This window comes from Podarcis filfolensis (assembly GCF_964270895.1).
Source record: "Podarcis filfolensis genome assembly, chromosome: 18".
NCBI lineage: Eukaryota > Metazoa > Chordata > Lepidosauria > Squamata > Lacertidae > Podarcis > Podarcis filfolensis.
In genome coordinates, this window is record NC_139622.1 from 4573729 (window position 1) to 4592033 (window position 18305).

The window sequence follows — 18305 nt, forward strand, 5'->3', positions numbered from 1 at the left end:
AGGGGAGGGACTTGATGCTTAGAAATTAAATGACGGCAAACAGGAAATTTGCTGTATCTATTTTTTCAGCCACACATGTGGTCTGTGTGCATTTGCACATAGTGAGAGGACAAAAAGGGCACCTTGTGGGCTTGTAGTCTGCAGTGTCCTGGCAGAACTGCCCTGTTGTAGCATTTTCTCATGGTTTGTGTGTTACCTGGAGAGGAATTATACCAATTTTGAAATCAAGTGCTTTGAATCAAGTTCATCAGATTTTAATGTTCAGTGCCTACCCTCACTTTAAAAGGCGTTTGGGGTTTTGTATACTTAGTCAATCTGTCTACCCTTCTGTAAATCACCTAGTGGCTTTGTAAGTCTTGTGTTTTTGGAATTCCTTTTAAATTGGGCAGGCATTGAGTAGAGGTTTGACCTAGAGTTTGACTCTTGCCAAGTGGGAATTCCCCCAGTGATATCTCAGAATGCAGTATTGGAATTGGTGGCTACAAACAGTTCATCTGAAAGTGCAGTGTGATGTTGTCAGGCTTATAGGAGTTTGAAATGGCTTCTTGTTGAGACAAAGCCCCATCAGCTCACTGGGCAGACTCTTTTCTCTGTGTGCTTCTCATCTGACTCTGTCTTTGACCTGTTGTGTTTGGCCGGTGATATCACCTTCTTCTTCAGCCTTTAAGTGGCCCACTCAGTTGGCCTGCAAACTTTTTATTTATTTTATTACATGTATATTGCATCTTTCTTCCAAGGAGCTCAAGGTGGCATACATGGTTCTTCCTCTCCCATTTTAGGCTAAGAGACCATGACTGGCCCAAAGTCACCCACAGAGCTTCACAACTTGAGTGGGGACTAGAATCCCAGGTCTTAGTCCAGTATGCTAACCAGTACTCCACATGACCACCACCCCTGCCTCACCCACACCACATGCACCCATTATATTTCTCTCCAAGCAGAGAGATTTGCTTAATGACACTGTCATTTATGTTAATGTTATATACTTTATATCATGTTGTTCCCTGAGTGTAATATTTCCTCAGGGCCCAAGAGGAGTGACCTTAATAAGGGAGCCATTGATAGGGAAGAATTTGTGCTTATAAGCAAAGAACCACTGTACAGTTGTTGAAGTGAGATAAACTTGAAGTAAATCAGGCAGATCTCCAAAGCCCAAGAAATTTGGGGTGCTCTTGTTGTGTGTTGTCTGTTTCTCTGTCGAATTGTTTGTCTGTGTTGAATTGTGTGCCCTTTTGAACGCTGCATTCCTCCCTCAGCCCCTGGAATGTGAACAGGGTTGCCCAGATGAGTGTGGTGCAGTGTAAACTGAGTGGTTCAGGATGTATTATTATTTTTTTCTAATGTGGGGAGGTGGCCATTGCACATTCCAGTGTAAGTAACGCACCTTCACCTGTTGCAGGCAGTCCTACGCTCGGATGATATCACCTTGTGGAGGATCCCTAGAAGGGAGAGGCGGGAGTTGTTCAAGCGAGTTAGCGGCAAGCCAGCGAGATACGCTGCAGCTTTGTTCACCCGTATGGTCCCCCCGGATGAGCTGCGGAGGTGGCGAAGCACTGTTAGCTATCGCGGGGGCAGAGGGAAGCGTGCTCTGCCGCACAACGTGGTTGCCCGCTTGAGGCACCTTTTGTACAAACAGTACTCGGACATAGTGGCGGCTGACTGGAGAAAAATCCGGTTGAAAATCAACAAGATCCTTTGGGCTTAACGGGGCCGCCTCTGGGTGCCTCTGCCCAGTCCTGAGTGGCGCTGGAATGCACTTGGCTCTTCATGGGAGTTCTCCATGGCTGGCTGCGCCAGACGCCTCCAAGAAATCAGACTGTGCTGCAACGTGTTAAGTGCCTGATGCCAAAGCAGAACTCTTGTTTGCCCGTGTTTGTGCTGCTGGCCAGCGCATGGGCGGAGCGGGTGCAATGTTTTACACTGTCTGGCTGTGAAGTGCCTGTGGCTTGTAGCCTGGCAATAAATGGTGGTGTTGCTGTTTTCATTTTCTTTCTTTCCTTGTGGTCTCTTTTGTCCCCCTTTGAGTTTTTAGGCTGGTATTCCATGTCTGTTTGATGTAAGACCATCTGGCTGAGCATTAGAAACAAATGGAACCTATGCTTGGCAGCCCCAGGTGGTGATGGAGGGCAGCGCTTCCGATGTGGCAGGAGGGCCTGTGAACATACGGTTTTCCCTGGCATAAATACCCCATTGCTCTTTAAAGATGGGCATTTTTTCACTGTCGAGTTTCTATCCCTTATTGGCCCATGCAGCTTTCCACTTTTTGCGCTTGCTGGTGTCACAGGATTTCCTTAAAATTGCACTCGAAGAAGAAGAAGAAGAAGAAGAAGAAGAAGAAGAAGAAGAAGAAGAAGAAGAAGAATGCATCAGTAGTATTATAAGAAGCTGGGGATAGCTAGGAGCAGAATAGGGGGGTGAGGGGGAAGTTTGGGCCTTGAACGAAATACACTTTGAAGGCTGCAATTATATTTTTGGGGTGATAGTGGAAGCCGGCTGAAAAAGTGTCAGCTATCATAGAATAAGTCCCCCCATAGCCAAGAGCAGGGCTGCCATCTCAGGGGAGCATAGAGCTTGCAGTTCCACAGAGAAACAACATGTGGCTGAACTACTTGGGAACTCCTTGCTGACAGACATCGTTACTTCAGGGTAATGTCCCCAAAAAGGTAGAACGAGAGGGGTATTCCAGAAGAGCTCTTCCTCTCTGCTGCCAAGTGGTGAAGAGTTTTTATAAAAATGTGTAACTAGGAAATAACTGCAGGGCTGTCTTAGCTTGTAGTGAGTTTTTTTCCCCCAGAACCCAGAGCAGCAAATAATGAACCCCGTCCTGCAGTTCCCCTTCGTACACTGTCCTGATTCTCAGAAGCAGAGAACAAAGGTGTTTGGATTGTCTCCCTAGCCAAGACATAAGAGCAGCACAGTTGTGTCTGAGCTGTATTGCTTCAGACTGCTCATGTGACTGAACCTTTGTAGGCGTGTGGAGGCACACACAGGCGCGCGCACACACTGAGGAAACTAAAGGACACGACCGACTGAGCCATTACTTTCTACGGGTCTTTGTCCCATGGAACAAGTCCCCAGTCCGGGTCACAAAAGTGTATATTTTCTCCTTTCCACTCACCCATGGATATTGGCATTGAGAATAAAAATAGCACGATTAATTCTAGATAGATTACCTCTGAGTTTCGTTTTAGCATAAAAAGTTGTGATTGGTAGGCTCTTCTCTGGTACTGTATACTCGGTCAGCATTCCACGAACCTTACCTTAGTACAGTCCCTGACACTTTTTTTTTTTAAAGTAAATGGATTTCTGGATAAAAATGAAAAGCCCACACAGCCCCCTCAGTGGTGCACAAAGAATGTAGATGAAGAAAAGGGCCCTGACTCTTCTCCACTGCAGAACTGAGAATTACTGAAACACACAGAATTTCCTTAGAGTGCCTATACTGCGTCACCATCGCTAGGCAACCCTTTCTCTGACAGAGCATTTCTAGCATAATTGGCTTTGTGGGCTTTAAAATTCAGATGGATGTGTGTGTGTGCATATATGTCAGCAGGTAGGTGTGACAATTGTGTGTATTCATTGCTTTTGCTATGAAAGCTACTAGGAGTTTGAACACAACGCATGAGGAAGGAGAAACAAGCCGGTGCCTCACCTGGGGACATGAAGTCTGCCTGGTAAATGAAAAGCTTGTGCCAGTAAGAACTGTTCAGTTATGGCTCTCCCAGCTCTGTGCATCATTTAATCCAGCCTTCCTGAGCAGACGCAGGCTACGCTATCACAGGAGTGGAGATGGCCAGCTCCTGGATGCCCATGAGTCACCACCATGTTCTCCAGAATGCAGCCCAAGAGTCTGAATGTGTATCTTGCAACCTTAGCAGACCTCCTTGTCAACCAGCACAGTGAAGTGTTCACCATCTGGACCATTCATTAGAGGGAGGGCCCAGTGTAGAACAACTGCTTTGTATGCAAAAGTCCCCAGACCCAATTGCCAGCATCACCTGGTAAATCTGGGAAAGACCCCTGTAAGAAACCCCGAGTTATCACCGTCGATACTGAGCAAGGTTGCCCCCAGTCTGCCTTGATCTAGGGCAGTTTTCTGAGTTCCTTTTTAAATCGATCCTCTTTTTTTTTTTTTTAGAACCAGGATGACTGGACTCATACTTTATCTTGGGAGAAAGGACCACAGCTCAGATCTGGCAGACTAAGGTCTCAGATTTTGTCCCTAGCATCTCCAGATAGGCATGGGACTCCCATCTGAAACCCCAGGGAGCTGCTGCCAGTCAGCTTATAGACAACACTTAGTTTGGCGGACCAATGAAGTTGTGACTGTTAAAGTGGCACGAGAGTGCTTCACATCTATGGCATGGATGCGACCCTTGCCTGTGTGCAATCCCTTCCCTGTCTCTAGAAGGTTGGCGAAAGTTAAAATAAAATACTGTCTTAAAATCAACACAAAATGGGCGATATCTTGTGTTAGTCATAACTGAGTATGGTTTAATTTGATGATATTGCCCATTTTTAAAAAAACATCTTTGCAATAAAATGTGACTTGTTAAACCGAAACACCCAGATTATAAAAACCACAAGTGTTCTAAAAATCCTGGTTTTAATAGAAAGGTTTTCATCTGGGGATGAAAAGACTACAAGACTTGTGCCAGACGAGCCTGTTTCACAAGTGGAGTGTCACTATTGAGAAAGCCCTCTCTTTAGTAGCTCTTTGAATAGAGTGCCTCTGTCACATACTTATCCAGTCCTGCTTTTAAAAGCCTCTTTTAGAAAAGAAAATTTTTCAAACCCCGCCCTCCATTAGCTGTTTTCATTGCCCAAATGCTCTCTCTAATGTCATTAAAAAGGTCTTCAGAACTTTCACGCTGGAGTGTCCATATAGAAAATAACCGTAACCCTTCTCAAAGGTACATGTGTTACATGCTCTTGCAATCCTGTGCAAGGGGAGGGATTTGCTGTAGAATTCAGGGCCTTGAGGGCTTCTGCTTTGATTTGATTGAGGTTTCTAGCCCTTGTGGTGGCGGAGAAAGGCTTGAAAGCGTATGTGCAATGCAGAAGAGTCTTTGCAGTGACTCCTGTAGTTCCATAATCCTCATTCATGGCAGAAGTGGGCTGGGTTAAGCAAAATTGCTAAACAGACCTGTTGAATAGGCATACTGCGTTCACTTTCAGAGTTTACATTCCCCTGTTGTGGAAGTTGGGCTTTTGTAGCATAAGGGGATGCACAGCTCTGACTATGCTCCCCCCGCCCAACTCGCAGGACTTTACTGACCTGGTATCACCACAGGGCAAAGGGTAGCGATGACCTTGAAGCTTTTCACTGTAACATGCGCCTTGCTTCCGTCATCCTGAGTTAGCTGACATATATTGAAATAATACGGTTGTATTGTTTTGTCATTGTTCCCCCCGCCAGACAACTTCTACTTTCTCTAAACTGAAGATGGAGATTAAGAAAAGTCGCCGCCACCCACTAGGCAAGCCACCCACACGCTCCCCACTTTCTGTGGTGAAACAGGAAGCTTCAAGTGATGAGGGTAAGTATACAGGTTCTTCCAGGCACCTTCTAGCTATGCTGTCCAACCCTCCCCATCTTTCCTGGTGGAAATATTCCCAGGTAGGTGGAGGTAGGGGTGTGTGTGTGTGTGTGTGTGTGTGTGTGTGTGTGTGTGTCTTCACCTGCCTCTCGATCTCTACAGATAGTTATAGTATTGTTCCTGTCAGCCAGTGGATCCCCACCTGGGTGTCCAAACTTTCAGGATATGGCAGCAGCCCAAAGGTCTTTCACTTAACCTGCAACCTTTCACTGCAGGTGCCCGGGATTGAATGTGAGACCTTGTGCATACAAACCTGTTGAGTGAGGAAGGACATATTGGTTTCTTTTTGTTCAGTGCTCATCTGTACATCTCTTTAAGGCCACCAGAATGATATTTTCATTTATTTATTCGTTCATTTATTCTATCCCATCTTTTTCTCCAATGTGATGTATATACTTCTCCCCTTCCCCACAACAACCCTGTGAGGTAGGTTAGGCTGAGAATTGTGACTGGCCCAAGGTCACACCCAGTGAGCCAAGTGGGGATTTGAACCCTTGTCTTCCGGGTCCTAGTCCAGTACTCTTAATCACTACACTATGCTGACTCTCTCAATTTTCCCCTCGCCTGTCTGGTTGGCTGCTTGCTGACTGAGGAACCAATACCTCAAGGACTGCCTCTTCCCCATATGCACCAACATGGACCCTACAATCCTGTACCCCCTCCACCAGAGGTTTGGAGGGTGGTAGCACAAGAATGGGCCTTTTCAGTGGTGGCTCCCTGTTTGTGGAATGCTTTCCACAGGGAGGCTCACCTGGTAACCACCATATTATATGTATTTAGTTGCCAGGCAGAAATGTTCCTCTATAATTCCTCTATAATTTTGCCTCTTAACTACCTGTGGCCTTTTAGAGTGGGTGAGATTTATTAATTTCCCATACCCCCTTGATTTTAATGTATCTATGTGGATTTGTTTCTAGTTTGTTTGGTTGATTGCTCGTAAGTTGCTTTGAGTTGCCTTGGACAAGAAAAAGTGACTAACAAATTTAATTAGCAATGGTAAATCATAATATCCAACCAAGTCATCTGTATCTTTCAAAACCTTACATGCCATAAGGAGTCCGTTAATCCTCCAGGTGCCATAGCATTTCAGGAGTTTTATCTGCCAATACAGGCCAGTGGCTTCCTTATTAGAATTTGGGCATCAGAAAGGAACTACTTTGTAGCTCCAGACACTGGGATGTGGCACATTCCAGTAACAGGCAGGGCGAAGCATAAATGCCTCTTAGCACATGATCAGACACACAGTTGTGCATACATGGACACAAATCTGGCGTGGACTGCGAAAAGTGCTCAGGAGCCAGAGGTCTCCCTTCCCTATGACTATAGAAATGGGCAATGCTGTGCCATGGTTATCCTATGTCCAGACTGATGGTTCAAGTCTTCTTCGAAACAAAATGTTGTTGTCCACCCCACCCCACCCCTACAGCGAAGAGGATTATCCTCAAGTGCTTGAATCTGCAAGGCTGTGCTAATCAGATTTGTAACTGCCACAATGCGTGGGAGAGACTCCTCCAGTTTCGGCCTTGTCTCGTGCCAAGGGACAGGGTGTTGATGGAGTTCTGCAAAACTTTTCCGTTTGCCTGTTTCTATTCTCTTCCCTCATCATTTCCCCTTAGGGGAATTAGGGCAGTAAAAATACATACATTTAAGCTACTGGTGCAGTTTAAACAGGTGAGCAGTGCAGCTGTAACGCTTCTGGTCCAGGCAGGGGAGGGTAGTCATACATTACTGATAGATTCCTCTGAAAGGGGCATGGGCAGATGTGGGTGGGGCAGCTGCACGGAAAACAGAACCCAGGAAGTGAAGTGCTCCCAAAGGTGTGTGATGGTCTCCTCAGAGCTTTGGGCACCTACCTGCATTTATATGGTGATGAGGCTGAGGCACTGCTGGGTGGTCATTGCAGGCAAGTGCGTGGGTATTGTGGTGTGCCCAAGGCTGCAAAGGAGGGTAGCATCACTCCACTGGAAGTTCTTCCATCCCATTAAGATGACACAAGGCCTACATGCCACATTCTGCTGGTGGAGGTCATAATCTAGGTCCTGATGCAGGACCAGCTGCAGATGCCTTGTTTCCCTGAGGCAGGGAAAGGCAGGAAACGCCATCTCCTCTTTTAGGTAGAGGTTGGCCCCTACTCTGTCACCAGGACTGTCAGGCAAAGAGAGGAATACTTCCTTTCTCCCCTCTCCCTTCCCCATCCGCTCTGGGTGCTAGGACAGGCACAGCTCCTAAACTAGTTTTGGTTTGGGGACAAGTCCATGCTTAGATGTTGCCGTTTCTGCAGAATTTGCACCCTGGGATGGCTGCAGCTATGAACATCTAGTTCAATGATATCCTCATTCACTGTAGAAAAGTGGAGCACTGGATTTGCCATGATAAGTTTTGCAGTGGGTGGCACACATGCTGTGCACCCCAGAGAATTGTTTCTCTCTGCTGGGGAGAGTAGGGTGGTGGTATTTGACTCTCAGCCAGTGCTATTTGGGCCTGGAGATACTCCATACCTCTTTTTTTGTTTCCTCTTACCTGATATTTTTGCTGCTAAGGAAAAGTTAGCATATCTGAAAGTATTCACTGTTTGCTGATGTGCTAGGTCCTGAAACTGGGAAGTCTCTCCTGCACAGGATTGCAAGTTACAAAGCAGAATTGCATTGCTTTTTCTATTGCAAGAGAGTAGGACCAGCACATTTGAGCATACCTTCCATACATTGTGAAAAAGGAACTTATCACATTAAGCCCAATGGTCTGTTTTCATCGCGAGACACAGAAGAGATACTTTGGTTAGCCACTTTAAGTTACTACATGTGCACACTTCCTTTCTCTTCTTACCCCTTGTCCTTCTCTCAGATGCGTCCCTCTGGATTTTTCTTCATTCCCTTGTTCTTCTAGATTATACCCATTGCAAGCCCCTTCCAGCTTCCTCATATTTTATTCCCCTGCCCTCCACTTCTCTTAGGCCTGTCCTTCTCCTGGGCTGTTTGAATCGCCCTAGCTCTCTTTAAATCCTAAGCAGCTGAACCTCTGGCAGGCTTCAGCCCTCCTGCCTATCTCTGACATGAAGACAGCTCTGCCAATCAGGCTTCGTTGACTTTGCCACCACAACGTCCCTGGTTGCATTACAATATAGATTAACGGCCAGAAAACTAGCTTTGCCATTCCTTCACAGAATCTGTGCAAGATATCGACATTTTATTCGCTGACAGCTCACCCCTGAACAATTAGAATGGAGTGAACATTGATTGCATCACAGCACCTCCACAGTCGTCTAGGGGAGAGGTTTGCAGGTGACAGCTGGCAGCAGTTTTTTTTATCCTTTGTATCATTTCTGTTTCTGGTGATAGCTTCACCTCTCTACCCATTGGCTTGCCAGATCTTAGCCAGGAGGCTTCGCCTCCCACCTGAAGGATATTGTCATGAAGCACTGGTACTTCTCAGGGGCTTGAGTCACAGAGCTGTCAAGCCTGGCCACATGAAACTGTGACTTTTCCTGCTCCCCATCAAGGAATTGGCAGCACTTCTGAACTGAGCATCTCTTACCGATATAGACAAGACCACTGTGCATGGGGAGGGAAGCTGGGAAATGAGAGGCCTGCATGGAAGTGTTTGGGGGAAGAACACTCTGTGCTGAACAATCCAGACAGTTAGTGTGCCAGTTGCTTCCTTCGCTTTTTAACCAAGTGCATGTTATACCTGTATACCTGAAGGAGTGTCTCCAGCAGCCTGGAAACTGAGGTCCAGCTCCGACGGCCTTCTGGCAATTCCCTCCTTGTGAGAAGTGAGGTTACAGGGAACCAGGCAGAGGGCCTTCTTGGTGGTGGCACCTGCCCTGTGGGACACCCTCCCATCAGATGCCAGGAAATAGGCATCTTTTTGACTTTTAGAAGACATCTGAAGGCAACGCTGCACAGGGAGGTTTTTTAATGTTTTTGTGTTTTAATATTTTGTTGGAAGCCACCCAAAGTGGCTGAGGCAACCCAATCAGATGGGAAGCATATTAATAATAAAGTAGTAGTAGTAGTAGTAGTAGTTATCATCATCATCATCATCATCATCATCATCATCATTATTGGTAGTAGTAGTAGTACTTCTTTAGAATAGCCCTGCAGAATTCAACCAAAGGCCTGTCTAGCCCAGCATCCTGTTTCCTAAGCAGGACATGAAGTCAGTGGCCCTCTCTCTCCCCCTTGTTGCCTGGCAACTGGTATTCAGAGACATGCGGTTTTGGATTCTAGAGGTAGCTTGTAGCCAGTAATGGCTTCCACACATGGATCCTGAGGCAGCTGACAAAGAGGAGATAAGAACTTCTTCTGATGCACTGAAAAGTTACTGCCTCTTCCATGACATTTTAGGATGGTTTGGAGTTGGACTGCTCCAAGGCTAGCTAACCCCAGCTGATTTCTCTATAGCAGTACTGTGGTTGCTTTTCACTTTATATTTTCTTTTTTTACAATTATTTTAACCGGCCATTAAGGTTGAGTAGGTCCAGAAGTCTAAGCTTATATTTTTGATAAACAAAAGTTCACTTAGTGTTCAGTTATTTGGTAGGTACATGTTTACAAAAAATGTGTGTGTGTTTATTTCATTAATTGATTGGCTTTTGTGTCTCCTTTATGGCTGAGTGGATTGGCCTTACAAAGTGGGTCATCCCTAGTCATTGTTCCTGCCTCTTTACCAAACCCTGATCTATCTCTCTCTCTCTCTCTCTCTCTCTCTCTCTCTCTCTCTCTCTCTCTCTCTCATATCTTGTTCTTTAGAAACCCTACCATTCTCTGGTGAGGAGGATGTTGGAGACCCTGAGCCCTTGAAGTCCTTGCTTTCCCTGCTGTGGAAAAACAAAGCACCCAACTTTGCTGCGGAGAGGCGATTCAATGCTGCTGCAGCATCGACTGAGCCATACTGCGCCATCTGCACCCTCTTTTATCCCTATAATCAGGTAATTCTGCAGCTTCAGTAGAGGAGCAAGCACACAATACCCCAAGGTCCCCTCAATCAGCAAGCAATTTCTTTAAATACCTGTAATCCTTTAGAAAGCTCTTAAGTCCCCTGCGGAAGAACCATAATTCTGGCATGCTTCATCTTTCTAGCTTTGGGTGAAGAACAGTAAGTATGTAGGTGTCTCATCTATTGATATCAACGTTTGAGACGGCAGCTTTCTTCTTGGTCACACTGCATGCCAGCAGTTATGCAGATGGGTGTATGCTTGATTTATTATTACTCACCTCCAGTTGAACTGGTGGTGGTGGTGATAATATCATCAATATCATTTGTGGGTGACCTCAGTTTGCTTCCAAACTAATAGGCACTTGGTCATCTGATTTCTGATTAGCCAAAAGTTGCAGTCTGCCTTTCCCTGGATACTCAATTCCATTACCCTTCCCACCCATTTCCCCCTTCCAGTTCACATAACCCCACCCTGCCCCAGCAACACCTGTGAGCATTCTGTGGCCACTCTTGGGGGAGTTCTCTACCCATTTAGAGTTCATTTTCCCCTGAATCTTTGTTGTACTTCGGCAGGCTTTGGGGTCCCCCAAGCCTGCTGATACCTCCCTCGTTAAAGCCAAAGCAGCAGCACCCCCAAACATATGGATCTACAGTGTCAGCCTTGGCTCTTGACATGTGTCAGATTGAGATGGGCTGCTCCACTTTGTATTGTAGGCGTGTTATACCATTTACTTTGTGTGAAATTTCACTGCAAATGCTAAACTAGCATATCAGGCAGCCAGTCAGGTTCTAGCCCAGCCTTCCTCCCGCTTTGCCAGTTTTTCTTTCTGCAAGTTTGAAAAGCATTTTTAGAAAGTATGCACCTGTAATCAGAAATTGTTCTGTCTACCCCCTCAGTGCTCTAGTGCCCTTTTCTGCTGCACATGCAGACTGCACCTTAGAGGGAGTTGCTTAAAGATGGCCATATTATGGGTCAGTCCTACATACAGCTATCTGACTTCCAGCTGTTCAGAGGAGGAGCTATTTATAGTACCACTATCTCCTTGGCCCTTCAGGTGGCAATCGGTAGTAAAATATTTAAGAGCTACTGATGTTTAAACCATGGCAGGATGTGGAAGAACTTGTTTTTTTTAATTGGCCGGTAACTGAATTGAAGGATGCAATTTAGTGATCATCTGGGGCTCATGCCTCACTTTGTAGAGCAGGAACTGGAAGGATAGAATGTAACACTCTCTTCTCCATCATGTTGGGTTTAATCTCCCTATCGTCAGGGTAAATAACATATAATATTTGTGTATGTTTTCTGGGCACAGTCCAACCTTCATTGATTAACAGAAACGGTTGCTGGCATTTCAAGATTTGGGAAGTTCTGTTTGCGGGGGCGGGGTGTGTGTGCTATTTTTTTCCCTTGGCAACAGCCTAGTGTTGAGCACTTACTAAATGCACCACATCTAATCATCACTTCCTTTCGTTTCAAAAGTACATTAGGAATCAAACCATGTAGGACATGGGCCAGCCAAAATATTGTACAGAACTCTTTGCTCTGGAGTTGGCATAGCTGTAACATTTGCTGAGCTGGATGAAGCCAAACAACCAACCAGTTATCCAGGTGGAACCAAAAGGAGAGGAATGCAGCAATAGCCATCTTTGCTTGACCTTGCTTGACCTCCAGATTATCAGTCGCCTTAAACTGATTACCTTCAGGTTAATGTAAAATTTGTTTCCCAGTGATAACCTGCCAAGGAATCCCACTGCATCATATAGTATTCTGGGAAGTTCATTTCACCTGAAGTGGGAACTATGGGAACCAAGAGGAAGTCCTAGCTGCACCCAGTGCTCCCCGCCCCTCCCTGCTTCCCACATCATAACACGTTGCAGGGAAATGGGTTGCAGGAGGCAAGCTACAAGGAGGAAAGGCATATCTACTGTAAAAAATCTCAATCATGAGGGTCAGCATCCACCCCCAGCCCAGCCTGGCCAAAAAACCTCTGGACACTTCAAGGGACCAAATGCAGGGTACAAACAAAGTGTTTTTATGTTCCTCTTGTGAGCTCTCTTCAGACCTCTGGTTGGCCACTGCTGGGAACAGGAGCTAGAATAGATGGAATATCAGTGTGATCTAGGAAGACAACACTTGCATTTTATTTATTGGATTTCTGTGGCACCCTTCAGCTCAGTGACTGACAGACCAGCTTACAGTAAAAATCATAAATAGCCAATAAATGACAATGGGTAAATAAGTTGAATAAAACCAGTGGCTATAACTCCTCGGGAAATAAAAGCAATGGAAAATGAAAAGATCTCTGCTTGGTGCTAAAAAGATATGTACATAGGTGTCAGGCACGACTCCCCAAAGAGAGAATTCCATAAGCCGAGTAGCCCCGTAAAGGAATATCCTCTCTCTGGTTGCTACCTGCTTCACCTCAGATGCCTCCAAAGATTACTACAGTGCTTGTTGGCTTGATGCGGAAGCAAACACTTCGTTAGATAAACAGGTCCCAAGTTGTGTAGCCTTTCCCAGCCTGGTGCCACAGACATGTCGTTTGACTACCGATCCCATCATCACTGACCATTAGCCTTGCTGAAGATGTAGGATCTGAAGATCATCGTGCAGGGGAAGGCTGGTTGAAGGCACTTTGAATTGGGCTCCTAAAATGATCAGGAGCCAGCAGAGGTCTCTCAACACAAACAGATGCATGTCTATTGACTGGTCCCAGTTAATACTCTAGCAGCTGCATTTTGTACTGTGTGGGACAGTGCACTGCAGCCATCCAATCTGGAAGCTGCCAGATAAGTATAACAATATATATCTATGCTAGTTAGTAAATGGCAGAGTTAAGGACTTTAGCTGTAAGAGTATTTTGCAGAGTTTTGGGTTTTCAAAAGTGATTTTTAACCAGAAAAAAACATTTTTTTGTGTTTTATTTCCTAGTTGCCACATGGAGCTTTTGTTTCTGTTGTGAGAGGAGTAACACACCCTTCCTTTCTCGACCTGCTCTTCCAATGCAGAACAGCAAGATAAAAATATACCATATTTTTCGCTCTATAAGACGCACCAGACCACAAGACGCACCTAGTTTTTGGAGGAGGGAAACAAGAAAAAAAATATTCTGAATCTCAGAAGCCAGAACAGCAAGAGGGATCGCTGCGCAGTGAAAGCAGCAATCCCTCTTGCTGTTCTGGCTTCTGGGATAGCTGCGCAGCCTGCATTCGCTCCATAAGACGCACACACATTTCCCCTTACTTTTTAGGAGGGGAAAAGTGAGTCTTACAGAGCAAAAAATACGGTACTTATTTTCCTTTTAAGGATTTTGGCTTTTTGGTTTTCGTTTCGGATTTTTAGGAAACAGGCTTAGATAATTTTACTTTCCTTTTGGAGATTTTGAGAATGTTCTATTTATGGCAGTTTTTCAAATTTTTATTGGGAGGGTGTTTCTTTTTTGATTTTTCTGAAATGAAATGGATAGCAGGAATTCTGTTGTTGAAGAAAGCTTCAAATTACCTAAGCTTGCACAAAGCAATTTCATCCAGTGTAAAAAATGATTAGAAGCCAAATATGATATGAAAGGTATTTTAGAATGTATTGAGAAAGAGAAATCCATTGAGGATGGAGCCTCAGAGGAGTGGGAGCAGCAGAATAAATTGGCAGTGTCTATCATTCTGGATGGTATTTCAGGTGCCCAAATGGTTCACACAGAGAGAGGTGACATATCAGCTCAGATGATTGAAAATTTGCAAAAAGCATTTGGTTAGCAAGCAAGTATTCACGCCGCGCCTGGGTGAGATATTTATTTAATTTAAAGCTTGAATCCAAGTAGGACCAACAGTCACATGACAGTGTTCCTATCAATTACTGAAAAGCTAGAAATTTCACAATACAAAATGGATGAGGAACAGAAAGTTTGCTATTTCCTGGGGACACCAGGACCTAAATTTCAAACAATTGCAACTCTCATGGGTTATAAGCTAAACTTAACGCTAGGAAATGTGATTGGGCACCCGAAAGAGGAATATGTGGAGAAAAGAGCAAACTCTTCAGCCAGCAGTGTAAGACGCAGTGACTCAACTCTGTGTCCCAAAGGAGAGCCAAGGCTACAACCAGAAAAATGGTTTGCTTCAAGTGCAACAAAGAGGGACACATCTCCAGATTTTTTGAAGCCGTGAATTCAGGAAAATCTCCTGCATTTAAGCAAGCAAGCCAAAATAAGGGGAGCAAAGAAAAAGTGTTGTCTTTTGCAAGGGAAGAATCTAACTGTAAACAGTTATGGCACAAAATCAAATAGATTTGGATGTTCTTTGCACGCGAGTTATGATAATTTCTTTGAAGGCATTAACAATATTAACCCATTAATGGTTTGCAATATTCCCATAAAGGTATCTAGTGCAAGTTCAGGAAGCTTAAATTACAAGCTAAACAATCAATTGAGAGAGAATGTTGCATGTTGAACTGCAACATGCTTAGTGTGTCTACGCTGGACAGAAAAGGTTTCTGTGTGTGCATTTTGAAAATGGAAAATGCTGGGTAAACGAATGCATATTAGTTCCAGCATGGTGTATAAACATAGATCTAAGGGAGGAATGCCAAACTTACAATTCTGCTATGCGGCATTTCAAATTAAATCACTAATTCCACTGATTAGGGGCCGAATTGAACTTTCCCCCTCCATGCCAATATTTCAAACCCTTTCCTTCTTAAAACTATCAGATTTGGTGATAAAGGGAATTGATAACCCTTTTCTAAAAAGAGCAGTTATGACAAAAATCAAAGGAAAACGTTGGCCACTGAACCGTCTCCGTTAATTCCCTTTCTAGACCATCCCACCTTTATACAAGAAGACAAATACTGGCAATATAAAGAATGGGGAAGTGGACATATATAGAATTCGAGTCCTAATATACAAAAACAAAGCAAAAATGAAAGAAAGGCTAAAGGGAAAGCTAAATGACCTACATCCTAATTGGCTTCAACTTCTCCAGTGCTGCTCATTTGCAAAACATATGGAAGAAAGAGGGGGAAGAGTTCATTCCCTCACAATATTTGAATCAAAGTATATTGAAACCAAAGTATATTGGTTTCATTGATCTATAGTATACTTGCGGAACACAAATTGGGGAATGCAAAGAAATTAATGTCATTGAGTGGGATGGCATATGGAGGACCTCGCCCTTAATTAAGAACTATCTCATCCCACCTTCAAGAAGCTTCTCTGAAGGTCATTCTCGGGTGGCATTGTACTCTGGTTCATCTAGCCAAAAACAATAAACCCCTCTGGGCAATGTAGATAGATAGATAGATAGATTTATTGCGGCCATTGGCCCATATCAGAAACAATACATCAAAATTTATCCATAAACAATACAATTTAAACAGTTCCAAAATTAAAACACCCATATAAAACCAATTTTACTTCAGTTAAGTAAACACTATACACAATAAGCTCCCTCTATGTAAACTGCAATTCAAATCCATCAGATTTTGGGGGGTATGCGTCTTAGTTCTGGCACTTATTGATGGTACTTAAGTTTAGCTAAGCTGTCAGAGTCATACAGAGATCCATTTCTCCTCTTTTGAAATAAAACATTAATCAGGTATCTAGCGACTGCAAGGGATCTACTTGTATCTTCGTCGTTTAATAAGTATATTATTTGGGCTTCCTGAGGTCTATCAGCTATTCTCGATAAATATGGGGCCAGAAACTTGGACCGTGAAGCCGAATGTAATGGACAACAGAAGATTATATGGTATAACGGCTGGGCAATGTATATAGGACATAATATTGAATTGGCAGGATGGGAAAGGTTGTGGAATGTGGATTTGAAATTTACAACGTGTGGTGTGATAAAATAAAATTCAATGAAAATGATGTATAGATAGTATCTGACTCCCAGTAAATTAGCAAAAATGCATAAGTCTGAATCCAATATCTGTTGGAAATGTAAAGAGAAGGGAGGTACCTTTTTCCAAATGTGGTGGTCATGTAAGGTAGCAAAAGCTTTTTGGGAAATGATTTATAAATGAGTTGGAAAACAAGGTTGAAGTTCACTTTTGTTAAAAAAACACCAGTAGCTTTGCTTTTAGGTATAATTGGTGGAGAGGTACCCAAAGAACAGGAAGAATATATATTTATGTACGCTACTATGGCTGCCCGAATGATTTATGCCCAGAGATGAAAAGAGGAAACAGTTACAACGAAGGAAGACTGGCAATTGAAATTGATGGAGTATGCAGAAATAGTGAAACTTACCGGAAGAATAAGAAACCAAGAAAAGAGACTTTTTAAAACAGAATGGGAAATTGCTGACTGTTTGAAGATGTGTTGTAAACAAAGCATTAGCGGGATTGACATAAACATGTGCAGTAAGAAATAATTAAGAGGGAATACAAAGGGAATATTAGTAGAGAAGTTTGAACTGGATATGCAGTAACAAAAAGACGTAAGCTAAGTAACTGCAGAAAGGAGAGAGATGTGGATTGATTATGTAAAGACCTAAGTTTGTTCTGTTAAAATATTTATAAAATGAGAAAATGAAAAATAAAATTTTAAACAAAAACAATAAACCCCTATCGCCGCATTTGATGAAGGTGTTGTGGGAACCCTGCAACATATTTTCATGCTTGGTGGGAAGAAGAAGAAGAAGAAGAAGAAGAAGAAGAAGAAGAAGAAGAAGAAGAAGAAGAAGAATGCCACATTCACACCACATAATACTGATGATGATGATGATGATGATGAAGAAGAAGAAGAGGAGATTTTTATAGCGTCCTATAGGTCTCAGGGCGGTTCATAGGATAAAATCACAATATAAAAACTCAAAATACATAATCAAAACAAAAACAACCTAATAACCCCCACTCCACATTTTAAAAGGGCATTGGATGTCAATCAGCCAAAGGAACGTTTTTGCCTGGTAACGGAGTTACGGACTTAAGAACAGGAAAGGTCAGCGTAAGACATATGGTTCATTTTGATGAGCCCAGCAGAGCTGATAAGAGAGGAGCGGTAGTAGATTATTCTGAGCAGTCCGACGAAGACACACAGGACCTCATATACTTTCCTGAATGATATATAACAGTTCATATCTGCCTTCTGCTACCGCACCACCTGGCACAGATGATGAACAGGGGGAAGAAGCAGAGGAGCCGATTCCAAGTAGCACTACTGCCAGAAGGGATGAGATGGAGACTGATGACGAGATTCCTAAATAGGAGGGTGTTGAGGATGCAGATGTGGCTGCAGAGCCCAAAAGTCAGTCGCTAATTGAGACCCGACAAAGGTATCCAGGCTCCACGACTGTCCAACATTGCAAGGTTGGTAGGTCCCCTAGAACCTCCCACCTGGCCACTGAAGCTTGCCTGTGGAAGGATGCTGCACAGGAGGAGTTTGATGCACCAGAACAAGACCTGGAGCCTCACCAAGCTGCTGCTTGGGAAGAAGGCAATTGGAAGCAAGTGAGTATTCAAGGTGAGGCAGGTGCAGAAGAGAAAGTCGAGCACTACAAAGCAAGACTTGTAGCAAAAGGCTACTCGTAAATGTATGGAGAGGACTTGGATGGTACTTTCGCACCTGTGGTGAGGCACACCGCCATTAAACTGCTTTTAAACATAAAGGTAAAGGAACGCCTGACCGTTATTTCCAGTTGTGGCCGACTCTGGGGTTGCGGCGCTCATCTCTATACGCCGAGGGAGCCGGCGTACAGCTTCCGGGTCATGTGGCCAGCATGACTAAGCCGTTTCTGGCGAACCAGAGCAGCGCACGGAAACGCCGTTTACCT

The 18305-nt window shown here is 44.1% G+C and overlaps 1 protein-coding gene across 2 annotated transcripts in view; it reads left to right on the plus strand.

Annotated features, from left to right (window-relative positions):
- KDM4B (lysine demethylase 4B) overlaps positions 1–18305 on the plus strand; it is a 205353-nt gene that overhangs the window by 143548 nt on the left and 43500 nt on the right. For both annotated transcript variants that reach the window (XM_083594406.1, XM_083594405.1), the window contains 2 exons: positions 5420–5540; positions 10349–10527. In XM_083594406.1, coding sequence (XP_083450532.1) covers positions 5420–5540; positions 10349–10527 — 300 coding nt within the window. The remainder of the gene's footprint in view (positions 1–5419; positions 5541–10348; positions 10528–18305) is intronic.